Raw genomic sequence first — 22591 nt, 5'->3', positions numbered from 1 at the left:
GAAAGACAGAAGCTGCACCCTTCCTGTTGAACCTAGAGAAGACAGGAGTAGAATGATTTTATTTTCCTGAGATCACTTTTTCCTCTGAAAGCCCAGGAAAATATTGAGGAAATGGGTTCAAGAGATCCAGGGCTTTCAGGACTAGCGCTAGATTATTGCCAAGAAGTAGAGTATAGAGTATGAAGGAGCTTTTATTCTGAAGCTACTTATTCTGGGAGATAAGCAGAAGAGAGGGATCTTATTTTGATAGAAATAGAATTATTAATACTTTAGGAAGACTTGTAGGTTCTCATTGCCAATTTCTAAATAATTATTTTGTACTTTTAAGAAAACACTTGCTATGTGAAGTATATGTTACCTTCTTTCTATACAACAAAAGGAAAAGAGGTTTTTAAGAGAAAGAATAAGCTGGGACTTGTAAACTGCAAGCCTATACTTTATCACAGCTTTTGCCTTGGTAAGAGAGAGTGTATTAACAATTTATCTTGTATGACAAGAAACAAAAGCTCCAAACTGAAAGAGAGGCTAAGGAAAATGAGTTTGCAAAGTCATAGTGCTGGGAACTCAGCCAACAACTTCACAGTTGATAAAGATTATATTTGGAAATTAGTGTGAAATGCAGAAAAACAACCTTTGCAAAAGTCAATAGGACATCCAAAATGTCTCAGGTAATATGTAGAGACTGGTTTATAGTGTTACCAAGACAGTAAGACACCGAAGTCTAGGTAATTTTTGTTTTCACAGAAATCAAAAGATAGCCCCTATGTATGTATCAAGTGTTAAATTCCAGGAACCAATAAATATTCACTGCCTATAAAATTTTTAAAAACTCCAACTATTATAAGACCTTTTTAAATATTAGTTTACATTAAAGGAGGCATTATCTTTCTGTAACCACAGAGAGGGCCCTAGAAGTTTGACAAGCACTTGCCATTTCTATGTTCTCTCTCTCTCTCTCTCTCTCTCTCTATATATATATATTTTTTTTATATATAATATATATATATTATATATAATATATATATTTTATATATATATAATCTATTTATCTATCCCAGGACCTCACACATACTAAGGACACATTTGCTACTGAGCTACACTCTGAACCTTTCAATATACTTTTAAAAGCATTAGTTACCTTGTTAACACAAACTCTGTTTTCCTGTCTGAGTTTTAGCTTTGACATTTTGATAACTAATTGAGAACTACTCAGATCAGTTTTCTGGTTCACTCTAATTCAGTAATTTCATTCCAGTTAGCTTTCCTCATTTTTACTAACTGATATCACAAAGGGAGACAACCCTCTTATATTTATTTTTAAATATTCAAAATAAAACAAAATGGATTCTTAAAAAAAAATGTGTGATTCCAAAATCATTTCAATTCTTCTGCAAATCTAGTTTATCTTTTTATTGACTAATACTTCTTTTCTTTTCCTTTTGATGATAATTTCAGAAAATAATTCTGAAATATTGCAGGCATAGTACAAAGAACATTTTTTTAAACTGAGTAGTTTGAGAGTAATTCGCTGACATGATATGCCATTACCCTTGAATACCTTAGTATTTAATTTTTTATTACATTACAACCATTGAAATAAGGAAATTAATCTTAATACATTATCTTTTTTTTTTTGGTACCAAGGATCAAACTTGGGACCTTGTGCTTTCAAGGCAGGTGGCAGAACCATTGAGCTAAATCCCCGGCCCACATTATTATCATTTAATTTCAGACCTCATTCAAGTTTTACCAGTTGCCCCAGTAATGTCTTTTATAGCCAAAGGATTCAGCTTAGAATCACACACTGTGTTTATTTATCATGTGTTCTTAGTGTTCCACAGCCCTCTGACTTCCTTAATTCTGACTATTTTCAAGATTATAGACCCCTAATTTTGTTGAATAACTCCCTTTGTGGATTTGTCTGATGTTTCCCAGTGTTTAGAATCAAATTATGCATCACTGGCAGAGAGAACACAGATGTGAAGCTGAGTTCTTCCTGTTGCATTCTATCTAGTAATGTTAAATTGATGACTTGATGAAGGTGGCATGGCAGACAGTTTTAAGACTGCCCTGCAATCTTGGCTCATGGTGTTTCTGCTCCAAACGCACATTGCAGTTTGTTCACACAGAACACTGTCACTGTCCTCTGAGTCTTTCCTTGAGTTTTTTACCATTGAAGAGTAGAATGGAGACAGGGACCTGATAGGTAATTTTTCTTAACCTCTCTTACTCTGCTGTCTGAGGCAGGAGCAGGCCATCATGACTCTGTAGGAGGACACCTGGTGCTGGCTACTAGGAGGACTGAGCAAGGGGCCAGGCAGGGCTGGCAGCTGAATGAGTCAACATAGGAGTCCGTGTCAAGGTTCAGTCCTTGGTTCACCAGGGGAGGGGAACCTGTTAGAATTCTTAGTGGAGGCAATGGTTTTCTGGTTTTTTTTTTGTTTTTTTTTTTCAGGTACTGGGGATTGAACTCAGGACCTTGTGCTTACAAGGCAGGCTCAGTGCCACTGAGCCCCTGGCCCAAGGTAATGGTTTTGAAAAAGAAATGAACTGGGTAGAATTTTAGCATTTAAGTTTGTAAAGTGAGGGGGCAGACCCTCATTATGTTATTCTCTATATATTTCTATTTAATTGGGACATTTCATAAAAGGAAATATTACAGAAGAAAATAAAAGCTTCAGATTAATGGCAATAGAAAGCATTTTTATTGTTTAGTCTCTCCTGTTTTTCAGCCAACCCTACTGGGATGCTTCTCTGTCACTGAACAGTGGTACCTTTGTGGGTTTCACAGGCTCTGCCACCGCCAGCATTGACTCCTTGGTGTGACAGCTTGTTAAGGGCAATGTGGGAGACCAAGAATGGGAGAGTAGAGAAAGGAAGGAGAGGGGCCGGGAGCAGAAAGCAGACAAGTCACCTTGAGCTCTCCCGGGGCCACCTATTTTTCAAACTTGGTCAGCCACTTACTACCTGGGTGGCCTTGAGCAAATTCCCTGGCCTCCCTATGCTTCCATTTCCTCTTCTGTAAAATGTGAGTGATAAGGGTTGGATTCAATGAATCCGCCCATGGGAAAAGCACTTCAAAGTGTTTTGGTGCATAATAAACTCAGAACTTGTTGGTTAATGTTATTATTTTTTATTATTTTTATCATTGTATCCTCAATGTTAGCAGAGTTCGTGACATTTAACAAACATTTGGACAGATCAGAGAAGTGAAACAAAGTTGTCATTTGAATCACACTTTGCAGTGATATCTGCTCCTTATTGAACAGAGGCTCTAAATACATCACTACCTAGAATCTGATTGCAACAAGACCAGGTGAAGCATGGGTACAGAAAACCTTGGCTGAAACAGGGCTCACAGGAAGCGAGTTCCACAGCAGTGAGAAGGCAGCATCCTTCTGGTCATCTCATGTGATTTAGCTTCAATATTCGGCATTGAAAGGATACTCCTCCAAACAAGATGTGCTGCAAAATCAGGGAGAGACAAAATGCCAGACAAATGCAACAACTGTGGTCTACTAGGCACCCTTCTCCGATGCACACTGCCATCTTTATGCTCCTTCAGCCCTCTTCCCCCACTTCAAGACTTTGTGAGTTCACAAGAAGGAACTCACTCCCTGACCTTCCCTCCACTTGGTGGGAAGGATGTTTGAGAAAGGAGAGTAGGCGACTAAGTAGTGACCATGGCACCAAAATAAGCTCTTAATACTGAGAAACAGCCCTGCAATTGATGCTTGGTTATTCTTGTGGATAATGAATACAGGCAAAAGGCATAGGATCCCTGTATCGTCTACACCCACAGAAGTTTATTCCTGAGCTCACTGATCCAAGATTATTAAACTATGCAACATTTTCTCCTAGATATCCAGCAGTCATCACAAGCATGTCTCAAGCCAAACCCCTGATTTCTTTTCCTCGATGGCAATTCCATTCTTGTGTTATGCAGGCAAAAGCAAAACCAAACACACACAAACCCAAAGTCATCATTGACTGCAAATTTGTCAGCAAATTCAATTGGCTCTATTTCCCCAGTGTGTCAAGAATCTTGTCATTCCACATCTCATCCAATTCTCCACCCAGGTCTGCTCACTCTCATCTCCTGCGTCAGCATAATAGCCTTCCTGTAGTCTCTCAATCAGAAGTCAGTGTGGTTCTTTAAGAACATAAGTCAGGGCCAGGGATTTAGCTCAGTGGTGCCACCGCCTGCCCCACAAGCACAAGGACCCGAGTTTGATCCCCAGAACCAAAAAAAAAAAAAAAAAAAATGAACATAAGTAAGTATGTCCTCACTCGGTTCAGAAGCCTTTGATGACTTCTAAGCTAATTCAGAGCTAAAATTAAAGTTTCTCGCATGATCTGCACCATTCTGCATACTCTAAGCCTTTGACACTGCTCTCTGATGTCTCATTTCTTCTGAATATTGTCCTTGTTCATTCTGCTCCAGCCTCATTAGCCACCTCACTCAAAGGCTCTAGACACTCCACGTCAGGGCTTTTGCCCTGCCTGCTATCACTACCAAGAATGTTCTTCCCATAGAGAGCCACAGAGCACATTACTCATTTCCTTGGGGCCTCTGCTCAACTGACAGTTTAGTATCAAAACCTCTCCCAGCCCAAGCCAGCCCATACAGCTTATCGGTTTTACCAGGCCTCACTACTTCCTATCTTCTTCCTATTGCTCTCATTTTATTTTTCTGCCCAATATTTGTTATTATTTCACATATATTTTGAGGTATATGTTCCCCCCCTAGAACGTAAGTGTGTGAAAGCAGGAACTTTGTATAATGTGATATCCCAAGCTCCTACAGAGTGCCCAGCACATAGCAGATTAATAATAAATTATTGAGGGAATGAATGAATGCTTTTGCCTCCCACATAATGTTCCAGCTCTACCCCCAGAAGTTCAACAGACAGCATTTAAGGAAGTGTCTTTCCTTAGAACAATTCCCCTAGGACTCCAACATTCATTTTCAAAACAGCCAGAAAATAGTATTTGAAGAAAAAAGCCAGATGTCTTCCAGTCCTTCTAGCTAACCCTGCATTACTATGGAAAGATCCCCTGTGACCCTCCTGCTTCATCCCGAGCCACATACCCAGGTATAACACAGGACCTCCAGTTTCTGTTGAAGCTAAGGATGGCCACCATCTCCTCATCACTCAACTTGAAGTCAAAGACCTGGAAAGGTGAGTTCAAAAACATCCTTGGCAATGCATTTCCTGGTTGGAATTGTGCCATTTGGGTAGGGAGTGAACTTCCATTCACAGCATGGACAGGCTTTTCTTCCATGTGTCCACTGTATAAAAAAAGGTCTCTCAAGAACGTCCTGTACAAGATGGTGTCACCTCCCAGCATTGTTGATAGATCATATGCTCCTCCCCCCTTGTCAATTCCTAGGCTAACGGAGCTGAGATGAATGACTTGCAGGTCAGTAATAGAGGTCTAGTACTCTGGGACTTAGTGTTCCAACAGGAGGGAGACCAGCTGTGTAGGCATTAAACTTCAGTGTGCACAATGCCTATGTTTCCTAAGGGCTACATGGATTCTTCCAGAAGGACTGTTCTTTAAGTATAGCCCCTTTGTCTTCTGCTGCTGGGAGGAGGATCTGTAATCAGCACAGTCTGCTCTTTTGTGTGGCCTATGACCTAACTGCTCAAAGGCAACCCAGGGTCTTCTCAGTGTTATGAGACACTGCTGTGCTCACATCTGACAGGGCTTCTCTGCTCACTGCTGCCAGCACATCCTCAGGCCAGTGTCCATATTCCTTAGCACTTCTGAGGGCAGTTCCCTGGCCAAAGAGCTGACAACATGAGGTAAAGAGGGCAAGACCTACCCATGGACAACACAGGAATGGGCTAAGCAACCCTGTCCTCTACTCCCATGGGGAACACCAGATGACCAGCCAGGATCTTACTTGAAAGTTTTCCATAATGTGTGTAGGGGTGGCAGACTTGGGAATCACTGCCACATTCCTCTGGATATGGAACCGGATCAGAACCTGTGTGGAAAGGGGACACTGTGTTTCCATTCCTGTACAAGGACCCCTCCTAATGAGAGGAAAACTAAACTATCTCTGTAGCTCACTGTGGTGTTAGGTACAATAGCTAATAGTGACTAAGCACTTCACTGTTAGAGACACTACACTTGCCACCTCCTCTTATCTCCTCTAAACTGAGCTTCAACTCTATGATTTTTCTGTTTTAGGAATGAGAGAGGTGGCTTAGAATCATAAAGCTGAGACATGGTACAATTGGCACCAGGACCCAGATCCCTGTCTTGTGGCTTCCTGTAGATCTTGGCAGAAAGCTGACAGACAGAGGCTGTCCTGCTTCACTGATACACCTTCCGTTTCCTGGAAATCCCAACTGATTTCAAGAAAGCACTTTAGTTAGCTTCACTTCATTGTTTTTCCCCTCCAAGGATTAAGAAAATGAAGATAACACAAGGAATAAAACACAAAATTGATAAAATTTATTGCTGGATTAAAAAAAAAACATGATGTACCTGGGCTGTGGTTTTTTTGTGCTTCGAAGCGATCTCCTTAATCTTAGGATCTTCCAGCAGTGAAGGGTCCTCTGGCTTGGCCCTAGAGGCAGACAGATGGTGGGGTGAGTAATCACCATGGTCACTAAAAGAAACTCACTCCAATGACAGTCTCATAAGACCTGAGAGCTATGTGGCCCTCCTATGGGGAGGTCCATGGGCACAGGAGTCTCAGCATTTTATAAAGCCTGGTCTAGCAGGAGGGTCAAAACTGGAGCGTTCTCAGAGGCTTAGGTATGTTGTCTTTCTCTTTTGAAAACTGCCATTTTTCCCACTGTAATCCTATCTGGGTGTGCCAAGTACACTGACTTAGACAATGTTTTCCTTTCTGCTGCCTCACTAATTCAATATTAACCAGTTGCTAAATAATATTTTAAGTATCAGGAGCAAGAAGCACCAATGAGAAGCCTCACCACGGTCTATCTGGAGAGCCCAGAGGGCTGTAGGCAGTGACAGTGATGCCCTTGGAGTGGCAGTACTGGATCAGTTTGTCCTGGGTGAGGTATGGGTGACACTCCACCTGCAAGAGTGAACAATCTGCATTAGTAGGAGGTGGCCTGCTTTTTGGGTGGTTCCAAGGGAGTTCTACATGGAAAAAAGACAACCAAGTGCAGACCAAACACTGCCCATTGACTGACTTGCTAAATTAGACCTGGAGATCTGTCTTACACTTCCCTAAAGCATTGTGATCACCGAGCCCACACTTGGTGAGACTCAGTACCCCGCCCTGAACTTGACTCCAAGCACTTCAGTATTTACCATACAGCATTCACCTGGTTAGTCACTGGTTTATATTTCAGTCCAGGCTTGTTCAAGAGCTTTTCGATCTGGAAGTGGTTGAAGTTGGAGACACCAAGGGCTTTCACCAATCCCTCATCCACCAGCTCCTCCATGACCTGTCATAGAAAGGAAAACCTTCTAGAAAGCCTTGGAGGAGACTACAGAGACACTGGCTTGACTTAGTGCTCTCTGAGGAAGGAGAAATGGATCAAAGATCCCCTGCAGAAGAATTGGCTAAAGCCTTAAAACGAAGCTTCAATGCAATTAGTAGCTGCCCAGTGATTGGCTCTAACCCTACCCTGCCTTCTGAGCCCCCAGGACAAATGCCCGCAGGAGTGAAAAGTAGAGGTTGTAGGTGCTTGCCACTCTCAGTGATCTGGATTGGCCAGAAAAGAGGCTGGAGCCTGTGAACAGCCTTCATCCGTTGGGCTTCTGAATCACTCTGTCCTAGGCCAAGCATATTTTTGTTTGGAGCAGGGTTAGATAATGCAGCTAGACTGTGTCCTAAAAAGGGAGTGCATGGAGCTGAGATTGGTCCTGCTTGCCACATGTCCAGTTAAAACTGTGAGAACAGCCTATCCCCAAGGAAAGGTATCTTTTTATAATTTTTTAGCCTCTAATAGGGATGTTCTAAATGTGCCCAAAGAGACCATGTCTGGTAGCAGCAGTCCAAAATTCATCATATGTTTATTATTTATTTATTGTATACCTAGTTGCTGTCCAGGAATGATCAGCATACAAAAGTATATAATGTGCTTCTAGCTTCTGAGATTCTTTTACTTCAGTTCAAGTGCTAAGGTCCCTCTCAAAAGTGCAGTCAGCCATACTGCTGAAGCTGCTTCAGAGGATCTGACATGAGAACCAGGGGAGGCAAAGAAGGTCTGGATTCATATCCAACACAGGGGAAACTTTACAAGTGGAGTATCAATGGGGCTTTGAAAACATTATGGAGAATAAATGGAAAACACAAATGGGTTGGGAGGAAGGAGCCACGGCTTGGAGGCAGTGTGTGTTCAGGACAATTTACCCAGTGCTTCCCAATGGTGGCTGCAACTTGGAAGCTCCTGAGAGATTTAAAACAGCCTGGTGGCCCAGTGCCACTCTGAGACCTCTTACTGCCTTTGCATGGGATGCAACGTAGGCACCAGGATCTTTCAAACTCCTCTGGTGATGTCAATGCACAGCCACAGTCAAGGACCACTAGGGTTGATGAGGAAGGACATTAGGTGAAAGAGTTTAGAATTGCTGAGATCAGGACTCCGTGGAGGTCAATGAGATAATATAAATGTTTTCCTGTATCATGGATCAAGTTTGGTTTGCATGTTTCATTCATCTTGACTTCCTCCTCCCCCTACCCCTTTTTCTCCGGTGTACTCAGTGAGGTTTCTATTGAATTGGTTGTGGGTCCCCTGAAGCATTCAATGATGACATAGTCAATCCTACATGGCTCCAATCATAGCCTTTGCCTTGATCATATCTTTAAAGTGTTTTATTAGCAATCATTCTTGTATTAGTTCAGAGGATCTACCTCAGCAGGTAGATTTTACAGAGGACTATGGCATAACTGCCACACTTAGAAGAGAATCATCACAAAAGGAAAACAAAAATCTGGTGCAATAAACATTGGACACAATGGGGTCTGGGGATTTAGCTTAGTGGTTCTGGCCCCTGCCTCGAAAGTGCAAGGTCCTGAGTTTGATCCCTGGTACCAAAAAAAAAAAAAAAACAACCCTAAAAAAACAATAAACATTGGACACAGGCTAGTTTCCACACCTCAGAATGATTACTTAGATATTTAAGAGCTTCTGTTGTGGGTAATATATATGACAGAGCCTTCCTCTCAACCTAACGCACTCAATTTAATAGAAAAATGAAGGCTGACATCTGAGGCTATGTTGAAAGTCTTGTTATAATTTTCACTGTTGATTACTTTCACTTAAACCATTGCATTATTTATAAAACCATCAATCCAGAAATTTTCCTCTAACAAAGAAGTGGTTCACTATGGGAAAACATATATGCTTATGTGTGTCTACAGTTTATTTCTAGAATTCAATCTGTTTTCTTTTTCTTTTTTGCTGTACTGAGGATTGGACCCAGGGCCTAGGCCTTGTAGGTGAGCTTTCTATCACTGAGCTACATGCCAAGCCCTTTTTTATTTTTATTCAGAGACAGGAGATAGGGTCTCGCCAAACTGTCCAGGCGAGGCTTAAACCTGTAATCTTTTTGCTCCAGACTTCTGAGTAGCTGGATTTAAGATCTTCTAGTTTCTTTTTATAGCTATTATTTTTCCATTTGCAAAGAAAAAGTAATATCATTTTCATGAAGTATAAGGCTTAATATATTTATTTTTGTGACTATTTCAAACAAATATTTAGACTATTTTTTAATGCTTTGTGTGTTCATAAAAGGAAAAAGAATATGTAAATCTAAAATAAAAACCTAGCATTTTCCAATTTGTAGTTTGAACCCTTTCAACTAGATCACAGCTTGTACATTCATGGTGTTCTGCCACTTTCTATATATTGAAAGTACAGGGCTGAGGATTTAGCTCAGTGATTCTGCCACCTGCCTCACAAGTGCAAGGACCCAAGTTCAATCACTGGTACAAAAAACAATTTTAAAAAAGAGAACATGCATGCTGAGGAGGAGCCTTCTGGGCTGCAGTACCACTGCCCCCAGTGCCGAGGAGCAGAGCTGCTCCCAGCACTGAGGAGGTGAACCACGCGCACACACTCCCCTGCACACCCCCACCATTGAAATGAGAAGACTTAAACAAATTTCAAAACCAGACTTTGAGATCACCTAAAGCAACCCCAAAAGGAAACAAGATGGAACAATCTGACACTCAACCACCTGGACTCCCTGAACTGGCAACGAAAGAGGATCTGGAAAAAATGAAATAAGAAATAATTTCTCAGATAACAGCAGAGATTGTGCCCACAGTGCAAGACATGATCAATAAATCTAGAGAGGACACAGGAAAAAAAAATAGAGGAACTGAGGAACATGATGAAATCCCAACATAGGAAACAAATGGAATCCATAAAACAGGTGCAAACACATTTCCAGGAGATTAAAAACTCTATTGAAAGTTTACGGAGCAGAATGAACTAGTGTGAGGACAGAATTTCAGATATAGGAGATAAGATGGCAATTATTGACCAGGAAAAGAAAAATTTCTTTAAAATAGTAAGGGACTATGAGAAATCAAACCAGCAGCTGCTAGATGATGCAAAGAAGAATAACATAAGACTGATTGGAGTCAATGAAGAAAAAGGAGAGAGTGCAGATGACATAAAAAAAATTCAGAAAAGTGGTGGCAGAAAACTTCCCAAGCAGGGGAAAAGAACTTGACATACAGATAAGTGAGGCATATAGGACTCCAAATAGCCTTGATCAAAAAAAAATGTACACATAGGCATATAATAGTTAGGATTCCAGAAATCCAACAGAAGAACAAAATTCTACAAGCAGTTAGAGAAAAGAAACAAATCACACACAAAGGAAAGCCCATCAGAATCACAGCAGACTTCTCAAAACAAGCCCTCAACTCAAGAGGAGCCTGGAGTGAAGTATTTCAAGCCCTAAAAGAAAACAACCTCCAACCCAGATTGTTGTACACAGAAAAACTATCATTCAAAATTGATGGAGAAATGAGATACTTTCATGACAAAGGGCACCTTAGGAACTTCATGAATACCAAACCAGCACTCCAAAAAATTTTAAAGAATATCCTAGGAAAACACAATGTGGATCACAACCCCAGGAAGCCCAGCAGAAGGAATCCATCAGGAAAGGGGGAGAATCCAACAAAAAGAAAAAGTCATGACAATGATAAGTCAATATGTATCAGTTATTACCATCAATGTTAACAGTCTCAACTCACCAATCAAAAGAAACAGACTGACAGAATGGGTCAAGAAGCAAGATCCAACACTATACTGCATACAAGAAACACACTTAATTCAAAGAGAAACTCACAGACTGAAAGTGAAAGGGTAGAAATCAATACTCCATGCAACAGGAACACACGAAAAAGCAGGAGTAGCTATCCTCTTTGCAGATCAAGTGGAATTTAAACCAACACTGATTAAGAGAGACAAAGGACACCACATCCTTATAAAGGTAACAATCCAAGAGGAAGAGATGACAAACATAAATATCTATGCACCAAACACTAGTGCACCCAACTGTATAAAGCAAATACTAACACACAAGAAAAATCATAGAAGCACTAATACAATAGTAGTGAGGGACCTCAATATTCCACTGTCACAAGTAGATAGATCAACTAGAAAAAAATAAGCAACGAAATAATAGAACTCAATCAAACTTTTGAACAAATGAACTTAACAGATGTTTACAGAGTGTTCCACCCCACAAAATCAGAACACACATTCTTTTCAGCTGCACGTGGGTCGTTCTCCAAAATAGACCACATGCTTGCTCATAGAACATATTTAGGTAAGTGTAAAGGAATTGAAGTTATCCCCTGTGTATTATCAGACCATAAGGTGATGAAATTTGAGATCAATGGCAAAAGAAACCACAAGAATTTCATAAACACATGGAAATTGAACAACACACTTCTGAATAACCAATGGGTCACAGAGGAAATTAAAGAAGAAGTCAGATAGTTCCTTCAAGTAAATAACAATGACAGTACAACATATTGGAATCTATAGGACACAATGAAAGTAGTCTTATGAGGGAAATTCATAGCAGTGAATACACATATTAGGAAAACAGAGTGAGCCCAATCAAACAACCTGATGCTGAAACTCAAGTTTCTAGAAAAAGAAAAGCAGGACAAACCCAAAGCTCATACAAGGGAGGAAATTACAAAGATCAGAGAAGAAATCAATGCAATGGAGACTAAGAGAATGATACAAAAAATCAATGAAGCCAAGAGTTGGTTCTTCAAAAGAATAAACAAAATTGACAAACCCTTAGCCAACCTTATCAAAAAAAGGAAAGAAAAGGCCCAAATCCATGCAATTAGGAATGAAAAGGATGAAATTACAATGGACCCGACAGAAATCCAGAGGACCATCAGTACCTACTTTGAGAACCTGTACGCCAATAAGATGGAAAACACAGAAGAAATAGACAGATTTCTAGATACATATGAATTACCAAAGTTGAATGAAGAAGACCTAAAAATTCTAAAGAACCCAATGTCAATCTATGAAACTGAAAATGTAATTAAAAACTTACCAACTAAGAAAAGCCCGGGTCCTGATGGCTTCACTGCTGAATTCAACAAGACATGTAGAGAGGAACTACTGCCACTACTGTTTCAACTGTTCAATGAAATTAAAAGGGAAGAATACTCCCAAATTCATTCCTGGAAGCAAGCATCACTTTGATCCCCAAAGCAGAGAAAGAAAGACCCAAACAAAAAAGAGAACTATAGGCCAATCTCACTAATGAACATAGATGCAAAAATCCTTAATAAGATAATGGCAAATACAATGCAGAAGGTTATCAAGAAGATCATACACCCTGACCAAGTGGGATTCATCCCAGGGATGCAGGGATGGTTCAACATACTCAAATCAATAAATGTAATACACTATATCAATAGAGCCAAGAACAAAAACCATATGATCATCTCACTAGATGCAGAAAAAGCATTTGACAAAATCCAACACACATTTATGATAAAAAACCCTTACAAAAAGCTGGAATAGACGGTCTCTACATCCTTCTGATAAAAGCTATCTATGAAAAACCAACAGCCAATGTCATACTAAATGGTCAAAAACTGAAATCCTTCACACTAAAATCAGGAACAAGACAAGGATGTCCACTATCACCACTCTTGTTCAATATGGTTTTGGAAAAATTAGCCACAGCAATTAGACAAGAGTAAGAAATAAAAGGAATAAAGATAGGAAATGAAGAAGTCAAATTGTCATTATTTGCAGATGACATGATACTCTATATAGAAGACCCCAAGAACTCCACCAAAAGTCTTCTAGACTTAATAACCAAATTCAGTAATGTAGCTGGATACAAGATCAACACACAAAAATCAATAGGTTTCCTCCACATGAACAACAGACTCACTGAGAGAGAAATAGGGCAAACTATTTCTTTCACAATAGTATCCAAAAAAACTGAAATACCTAGGAATCAACCTAATGAAAGAAATCAAAGACCTTTTCTCTGAAAACTATGGCACTCTGAAAAGAGAGATTGAAGATGATATCAGAAAATGGAAAGACATCCCTCGCTGCTAGGTAGGAAGAATCAACATAATGAAAATGGCCATACTTCCAAAACTGCTATATAGACTCAATACAATCCCAATTGAAATCCCAGCAGCATACTTCACAGACCTTGAGAAAACAATCCAAAAATTCATTTGGAACAAGAAGAGACCTAGAATAGCAAAAGTATTTGTAGGCAACAGAGACACGGCAGGGGGTAGCACAAGTCCCACCTTGAAACTATGCTACAAACTCCTGTGATAAAAACAGCATGGTACTGGCAAAGAAACAGACCTGAGGACCAGTGGAACAGATTAGAAGATGCAGAAACAACGCCAGACACACTCAACCACCTCATCTTTGACAAAGGAGCCAAACACCCTCACTGGAGGAAAGATAGCCTCTTTAATAAATGGTGGTGGAAAAATTGAGTTTCAACCACCAAAGATTAGAAATAGACCTATATATCTCTCACCGTGCACTAAACTAAAATCAAAATGGATTAAAGATCTAGATATTAAAACAGAAATGCTGAGCCAGCTGGAATAGAGATTAGGTAGAATTCTTGAAGGCATTCGTCTAGGAAAATATTTTATGAACAAAACCTCAGTTGCCTGTGAACTAGCACAAACATTCTACAAGTGGAATCTCTTCTTATTAAAAAGCTTCTGCACAGCAAAAGAAACAGCCAACAGTGTGAAGAGACAACCCACAATGTGGGGAAAAATTTTCACCTGCTGTTCCTCAGACAAAGGTCTACTATCTAGAATATTTAAAGAACCTTAAGAATATCAGACCTCCCAAATTTAAAGACCCAATCCAAAAATGGGCATCTGAAATGAACAGGTATTTCTCAGACAAAGAAGAAGAAATAGCAAATAAACATCAAAAAATGTTCAACATCACTGGTCATTTGAAGAGATGCAGATGGAAACAACACTGAGATTCTACCTCATCCCAGAAAGAATGGCTGCTATCATGAAATCAACCAATAACAAATGCTGGTGGGGTTGTTGGGAAAGAGGAACCCTGCTCCACTGCTGGCGGGAGTGTAGACTGGTGCAACCACTGTGGAAATCAGTATGGAGATTCTCCAAAAAACTAGAAGTGGAAGTCCCATTTGAGCCAGCTATTCTCCTGTTGGATATTTCCCCCAAAGAATTAAAAGAATCATAGCACAGTGTTATATGTGTACCCATGTTCGTAGCAGCACAATTTGTAATTCTAAAACTTGGAAGCAGCCCAATTGCCCATCAACTGGAGAATGGATAAAGAAAATATGATTTTTTAAAATAAAATTGAATGCTACTCAGCCATAAAATTTGAGAAGCTAGAGACATTTATAGCTAAATGGATGCACATTGAGGCGATGCTCTTAAGTGAAATAAATAGGGCACACATGTGTAAATACCAAATAGTTTCTCTAGTGTGAGAAACTGAAAGTGTAAATAAGGACTAAAAGGCATAATAGATAATGTGAAATAGGAAGAAAAGGGGCAAAGCAGAAGGGGAAGTGGGAAGGGTAGGGGAAAGAAAAGAACGGAATGGAATTAATATGAGAAAATGAAAAAATAGAAACAAAGTCTTTGTAAATAGGGAAGGGTGGAGGGGTTGAAGGGAGGGCAGGGGAATAGGGAAAAAGTAAGAACCAAGAGATTATGTAAAGGTGCAAATTTCCAATGATGAATGTCATTATATTGTATACCTAAAATGTACCAATAAAATTCATTTAAAAAATAAAAAAAGAAAGTTTGGGCAGACATGAGAAACTGATACCTTCGTAAGACTTCCCAAGAGTATTTGACTTACTTCTATCTGCAAACTCATGCTCATTTGATGATATTTTCACTAATTTATTTAGTATGGCTCTTAATTATATAAAAGTTTTAAAATTATTGCTCATTTTGACCTGCAGATCCTAACAGCAAATAGCATATTTAACAAGTTTAATGGTAGTACTACAGATAGTGCCTTGTTGTTGTTGGTAGTTTTTTGGATTTTATGTTTTTACTTTCCAGCCAACTAAGAGCTTCAGAATAGTTATTGAAATTAACCTATAGAAGTCCAGATATTTTTTTCTCATACCTCCTTGTAACAGGCTTTCTGCTCTTAGCGGAAAAGTTTAGATTCACTTGCCAGAAAGAACCCCTTTCGAAATTTCTAGGATTGCCAATCTTGTAATGATGAGGTGACGGGTTTCCTACTTCATTAACTTTTACCTCAGAGATTTTGCTATGTAAATTTTTTTACTGCTAGTTGTTGAAGTCAAAGCAGTAAGCACACTGTTCTCAGGGAGAAACACTTTTGAATGACAATCCATGAAAACGTTACATTTAATTCAACCACATCAAGTCCGAGCTCTTTCAAAATGATGTGCCCCCCTGACCTGTGCCCCCAATAGACAGCTGACAATCACACAATTAATTCTTAGAGGGTTTATGTCACATAATTAAGACTTGTTGACTTCTTCATTCACTTTGTGCTCTACTAGTATTTGCCAGAGGACACAGTGGAAAGGAAGAAATTATCACAGAAAAATCTCCATGCCTTAGCATAATTTTGAACCCAAATTATGTGAATCAGTCCATTATTTGAGCTGAGCAGTGGGGCACTGGAGATCCCTGATGTGTGGCTATGTATTTGCTGTTTGCCAGGCAGGTGCTAAAAGGCCTTAGTAGTTGTACTTGTGAGTCAGAGATAACTAGGTCCTGCGTCCAGTCACAGCTGCGCTACACAGTAGCTTCATAACCTGACAAGTCACTAACTCTTCCAGGTCTCAGTTTTATCATCTGTAAATGGAGAAGGTAACACCCCTCATAGGGTTGGATGATTAAATAGGCTCTATGACTCAAGTTCTCAACATGTTAGCTATGTTAATCTTTACCACATCCTGAAGGATGTGGATTATAAGTATGTGTTATAAGATTTGCTTTCAGATGAGGGAACTGAGCTGAGGCTTACAGAAATAAATGACTTATCTCGCTCGGGTTACTTAGCTAATACCTGTGAACCTAGGCCCAATGTCTCCCCATGGTTTCAAAACAGCATTTATATCCTCCAAATGGGGTACATTATATTTCTAGTCTTGTTAGTCTTAGTCTTTAAAATGTAAATAACATCAGGCAGACCCCAGATCCAAAGGTCATGAGAACAGGAAGGAACTGGGAAATAAGAGTGATGAAGCCAGACAAAAGTCTCATGGGCTCTTTTATACCAGGATGAGTCTTGAGGGTCACTAAAAGAATATTTTCTCTCCAAGCACATTTACAAGTAGCTGGGACCTACCTCCCAGGCATCCAAGAATGTGGCTTTACTGGGGAGGATATTGCCTTTGTCGTCTCTGGGAATGAGTTCCTTCCCAGCCTGTAAATGCAGAACCATAAGCTTATTGGAATCGCCATCTGGTTACCTGGTCCTGTTAAACAAGGCTTCAGGATTCTGACTTGTACTAAATCACTTCACAAACTGTTTTGAGAGGCTGTGGAGAACACAGTTCAAGGCAATGAGCTGCAGTAAAATCTCTATAACATCTATCTTTGTATCTAAATCTTTCTATTTTAGAAACAGCTGAATTGATTTTAAAGTGCATTGTTGGCATATTCTAGAAGCCATCATTATTGTAACAGATATTATTGTCATATACCTAGGCCCCATATAAATTTGGGGACAAACTAATTTCTAAGCCACAAGGCAAGGGTTAGATCTCAAAGGTTGTGTTTGAGGGAAGATATTAACCAACTTTTAGCCTTGTAGCCTCTAGAAGCCTGGATTAGCTGTCACAAGGGGACAGGACTGTGAATTCATGTCCCTCTCACTGCTCAGGAGTAGGTAAGGAGCAGAACCCTGGGCAATGAATTTGGTGATTTTCCAGGGAGGACTGGCTATCATCCAGCCTCGGTCACATGCAGGTTTTCACCCTTAGGTCACTCCCAGGGTGTGCTTTGGTTAACAGGAGGGTTGAGCCCTGAAACAGTGTTATGAAATAGGATCCAGAGTTCCCCTAGAAGGAACTCTGGGGCATGGAATTATGATAAAGGCAATACAACAGTTGCAGCTTCTCTGGGCTGCCCCCAAATCAGTTTCTCTCAGATATACCTGCACAAAGACAGGCAGACTCAGGCTCCCTCCAAGACCAGGGTCTTGTTGCTCTGTACAGGAGGTCTTGCTTACCCCACCCCACATCCCCACCCTAGCACAGCTGCTATTTTATGCCATCTTTTGGATGAGCAGCCCGAGATTGGGCCAGGGAGTAACTCAAACCTGAAGCCCCTGTGGAAAGTGAATGAGGTAGATGTCCAGGTAGTCCAGTTTCAGGTCCTCCAGGGTCTTCCGGCAGGCCTCCTTCACTAGGCTTCTCTCAAAGAATGTGCACCACAACTGTAGAGCACAACAAAGAGCCATTGGGACAGGAGAGAGAAAGGGTCACACTGTACCCTCTCTCCCTGCTTTGAGAGTTGCAGCCTGATCTAACTTAACAGCAGGCCATTTAAGACAAAGGTCATCGTGGTTTATGATGCAGTATGACAGGCAACTGGTGTTCAGCATGTCACTGATGTTTGTAAGGCAATTTACAATTTGAATGCTCTTAGTATCCCATTTCTTTGATCATTTAGGATATGAGGCCACTGATTAAATATTTGTGCACCTGCTTTATTCCTTTACTTGGATCCCAGCTCTCTGAGAGCAGGAATTGTGTGTAGCTTTTACATTTCAAGCATTCTTATGCCATTGGGAACAGATGGCCCTTTTGTGTACCCTCAGTATCCCAAGGCTACCAGGTTCCAAGTGCTGGCTTCGCAAGGAGTTTATCCAGATGTAGCCATTGCACACTTGTCCCACCAAATGTGCTTTCCAAGGTAGTAAGTTCTCGACCTACAAATGAGTTCCATTCCTAGAGAACATTGGTAAGTTGATTCATTTGTAATCTAATAAAGTAAGTCTCATACAGTACACCTGCGAATCTTTCACCTTATATTTGTGAATCCTATACCGTACACCTGTGAAAATTTGTAACTCAAATGTTTGTAAGTTGTAGCTAAAACTTACTGTAGCTAAAGCTAGCATCTTTTATTAAGTTGTGTGTAATACAGATACAATGGTTTTCAACTGTCTCACACATACGGAACCCCTCACATCAGCATCCCCTCTTCACTTTTTAATCTCATTTTATAACTAACCTTTTACTGAACTGAAAAAAAAATCCAAATATGACAATGAAAGCTGCTCTCATAATTTTACAAAATACCCATAGCTGAGACCTCAGTTTTGTGGCCACTGAGACCACAGTGTTGAAAGGTGGACTCGGGACCCATCCTTGACTGCATCCTTTGTCTCTGACTGCCAGGGCACAGATGGAGCCCACTGATAAAACCTGGCAGGGCCAAGGGTACCAGAGGCTTAGTGGAGCCATTCTTACTATGGGAAGCCAACTCTAGACAACATGAGAACAACAGCATCTTCCACATACCAAGCTTGGGTGTGGATGTTTGTATTCAGGCATGGGATAAAGGGCAAGTTAGAGATATGAACATAAAGGGAATACTGATGAGGTCTTGGTATCAAACAAATCCAGGTACTCCTGCCTGCCATGAAATCAAGCCTTCCCCCAATGTGGGACGCATGTACCTTGCTAACAATGAAGAGGTCCTCCCGCCTCACAGCCTTCTCTCGGATCTTCTCTTGGATGGCTTCTCCCACCTCATTCTCATTCTGATAGGTGTAGGCACAGTCGATGTGGCGATATCCTGCATCAATGGCTGCCTTCACAGCTTCTTTGACTTTGCCTGGAGGAGACTGAAAGGCAGCTGTTAAAGCCATCAGATGCTCTTATTCCAAGACCCCTCATCAGGGTGGCACAGCCCATTGTCTCCAAACGGAGGCTCCCTGGGGTCCCATTGCCAGTGGACACCTGGGAGGCAAACACTTTGGAAAACTTTTCAAAAGAAAAGAAGAAGATGATTTAAAGTCACGCTTATGACCTCATGTCCTACCCTAGATAAAAGTCAATTCCCTCTAATCTAAGCAAACCTTCAATGTCCCTCATTGGTCAGGAATGACAGATGGCTCCCACTGCCACTTGCTGAAGACCAGGCTGAAAAGTAGACTCTGGAGCAACACAGTTTCAGACCCTGGATGGTTCTAAGGATATGGGAAATGGTCTTTACAGGATGAAAGCTCTACCACGTGGCAGATGTACAGTCCTGAGCAGATTCCTCCATCTCTCCAAACCTTGGCTACAAAATCGGACTCAGAAGAGCCTTGGCCTCATGAGATCCTTATGATGCCTACTTGCTACAATGAATATATAGTTTTTTCCATTTCACCTGACACTCAGTAAGGCTCAGCAAATGCAATTAATATATAATTTTTGTTTCAGAAAAAGGAGAGATAGAAAAGCCTATAAGAATTAGGCTGGGGATAAAGCTCAGCAGTGCAGCCACGCCTACCTGGCAAACACAAGGTCCTGAGTTAAATTCCTGGTACAAAAAAAAAAAAAGAAAAAAGAATGGATTGTTTTTCCACCCTCAAGGGGAAAAAAAAAGAAAGAAGAAAGCCACATTCTGCTCTAAACTTGCCAAGTCAATGAGAAAAAAAATAATGTATACCTGTAATCCCAGTGCTCTCGGAGGCTGAGGCAGGAGAATCACAAATCTGAGTACAACCTGGGCAACTTAGTGAGACTCTATCTCAAAGTACAAAACAAAAAAAGGGCTGAAGGTATAGTAGTTAGTGTGAAGGCCCTGGGTTCAATCTTCAATATAGTCAACCTCTGGCCAAAAACAAAACAAAACACACAAAACACACACAACAAAAACTTCACAAAATTTTTATCTATTGTGAAGTAATAAACATTTCAAAGAACATAAAACAGAGCTGGGTGTGGTGGCACACACCTATAATCCTAGCACTCAGGAACTCAGGAGGCTGAGACAGGAGGATCATTGTTTGAGGCCAGCCTGGGCTAGGTAGTGAGTTCAAGGCCAGCCTGGGCTACATAGCAAAACCTTGTCTCAAAAAAACCACAAATAAACAAACAAAAAATGAGGAACACAGCTATACCAACACTAGGATGAGAAATTGTTGTGGGCAGCCCAGAAGCACTCTGGGATCCCCCTCCTATCCACAACACCCTCTTTCCCCTCCACCAATACGTATATAGTCCTTTAAAATGTACAACCCTGTATCTTGAAAACAGCTCACTTCACAACCTGCACATCTACTTTTGAAATTCTGAGAATTAATTTCTGCAAAATGTATCCACCATGAGCATATTCATTAGCGATCTGGAAGTAGTAATTATTTGTCACTTGTGTATGATTTTAAAGTTCTGATTTGGGACAAATCTTGCTATTTAAGAAGAGAGGCTGAGACTGAATGAATCGGGCATGGGTGTGCTCACTAAGAAGAACCAATAATGAAACCCAAGACTACAGAAACTCTGTGCTGAAACCAGGAGGCATCCTACCCCCCACAGGAGAGGAGATGAGAAAGTCAGTACAGAGGAAGAAAGAGAGGAAGAAGATACAATCCACAGAAGAGGCCCCAGGGAGGAGAGAAGATGAGATACAAAGACAATTCCTGGAAATTTATCACTGAGGCTCATGAATCTGCTTCACTGGGTGCTGGGGTGTGCATTTAGAGTATTTGCCAGTTGATTTAAACACAGCCAGGGCTTGATCAGAGTTCCCGAAGCCAGCCCAGGCTCTCCGGACCCCAGTGCGTCTCAGACTTTAATATGCATGGGAACCATGTGGGGATATAAGTGCCGATGCTGATTCGGTAGCATGGGCTGGGGCTGAGAGTCTGAATTTCTAGCAAACACCTGGCCCACACTAATGCCATCAGTCCAATCCCCACAGTGTAGGCAGCAAGCGCAGGGGGCAGGGCTTTCTTTCAAAGCTCTGCATCTTATCTCAGTCACGCCACCAGCTGCAATCCCATGGCCCAGCTGTACTGAGTCCCTCTAGGCTAGGCTAGCCTCTAAAGTGAGGCAGAGGAACTTTCTGGCCCCAAGGTACGAATAAGGTTCTTGCAGGATGAATCTGAATTCTACCACATTGCAGATGTTCTGGGCTGACCAGATTCCTCTATCTTCTCAGAATTAATACCAGGGAGCGTTTTAGAGGAAATAGCTGCCAAGAGAGTAACTTCCCTGAAAATGAATTTTTAAAAAAGCTTAACCCTGAAACTTGAAACTTGTTGGAAAAGCTCTCAGTGCTGATAGGGAAGGCCAGGTCTGGAGCGTCTCTGTGTAGCAGCCCTGAGAACAGAAAATCACTTGGATCCTGGTTCTAGGGCTGAATCTCATCTCTCCAACCCCTGCCCTAAGTAGAAGCGGAGAAGAAAACAGGCTGAAAAGCCCCTCTAGGGAAGCAGGGGTCCCTAGATTTGCATATTTACCTTCCAAGTGCCTAGGCCCACAATGGGCATGTTGACTTTGGTGCTGAGCTCCACAAAAGTTGCCATAGCTGGTACAGGAATGGTTGTGAGGGAACAGAGAGATGTCTTGTGTCCTAGTTGAGAGGCTGGCTCTGGCTGGGGGGGGAGGAGCTTGAGCCTGAAGGCAGACACTCAGGGAGGAAATTCATTTCAGTCTTTTGTAAGATTGATTATAGTGAATAGGGATTAGAGATAAACTAGTACAAACTCTCCTCACTACAAAACACGTGAGTTACTTTGTGAGTGACACTTAGGGTTTGTCTATCTAACTAATAGGCAGGTCAAGAATCCCCAAGATAAAGTTTATGTGAGAATGAACACTGCAGTGAGAACCTGCACATTTCTTTGTGGGTATGCAAAGAGGCTTAGACCAGGAAGTTTCCTAGGGCAAAATGAGGAAGATCACTTAAATTATTCTGAGATAATAACCCATGGCTATAAGTATTATAGACAGATGAGTTAGGTAGAAATATGACAGGCAGTCAGAGTTAGGTCCATGAAAGGGTCAGGACAGAGGTAAAACACACAATACAGCTGTGACCAGAGACATATCAGTTGGAAACAGGGCCTTGAGATAAAGACAATAACCAGACCTACATGGTTCCTCAAAGAAC

General features: G+C 41.0%; 1 protein-coding gene across 1 annotated transcript; it reads right to left on the bottom strand.

Annotated features, from left to right (window-relative positions):
- Positions 1–3120: 3120 nt before the first annotated feature.
- Positions 3121–22061, bottom strand: LOC101706493 (aldo-keto reductase family 1 member B10). Its single transcript, XM_004851213.3, has 10 exons — positions 21939–22061; positions 19164–19331; positions 17799–17915; positions 16824–16901; positions 7314–7436; positions 6954–7060; positions 6502–6583; positions 5912–5995; positions 5093–5175; positions 3121–3465 (listed from the first exon to the last, which is right to left on the bottom strand). The coding sequence occupies exons 1-10, from the start codon at positions 22002–22004 to the stop codon at positions 3423–3425; spliced, it is 951 nt and encodes a 316-aa protein (XP_004851270.2). The 5' UTR covers positions 22005–22061; the 3' UTR covers positions 3121–3422.
- Between the last annotated feature and the right edge of the window lie 530 nt (positions 22062–22591).

Source organism: Heterocephalus glaber, unplaced genomic scaffold (genome assembly GCF_053883595.1).
Source record: "Heterocephalus glaber isolate CG9 unplaced genomic scaffold, H.glaber_assembly_v1.0 deba00000621, whole genome shotgun sequence".
Classification (NCBI taxonomy): Eukaryota; Metazoa; Chordata; class Mammalia; order Rodentia; family Bathyergidae; genus Heterocephalus; species Heterocephalus glaber.
Note: the sequence above shows the minus strand (reverse complement) of the source record. Positions and strands in the feature narration are given on the sequence as shown.

Coding starts and splice junctions, on each gene's coding strand:
- LOC101706493 (XM_004851213.3), bottom strand. CDS start 22,004: ATGGCAACTTTTGTGGAGCTCAGCACCAAAGTCAACATGCCCATTGTG. Junction 19,332..21,938: donor TGGGCCTAGGCACTTGGAAG/GTAAATATGCAA, acceptor GCTGCCTTTCAG/TCTCCTCCAGGCAAAGTCAA. Junction 17,916..19,163: donor ACCTCTTCATTGTTAGCAAG/GTACATGCGTCC, acceptor TGTGCTCTACAG/TTGTGGTGCACATTCTTTGA.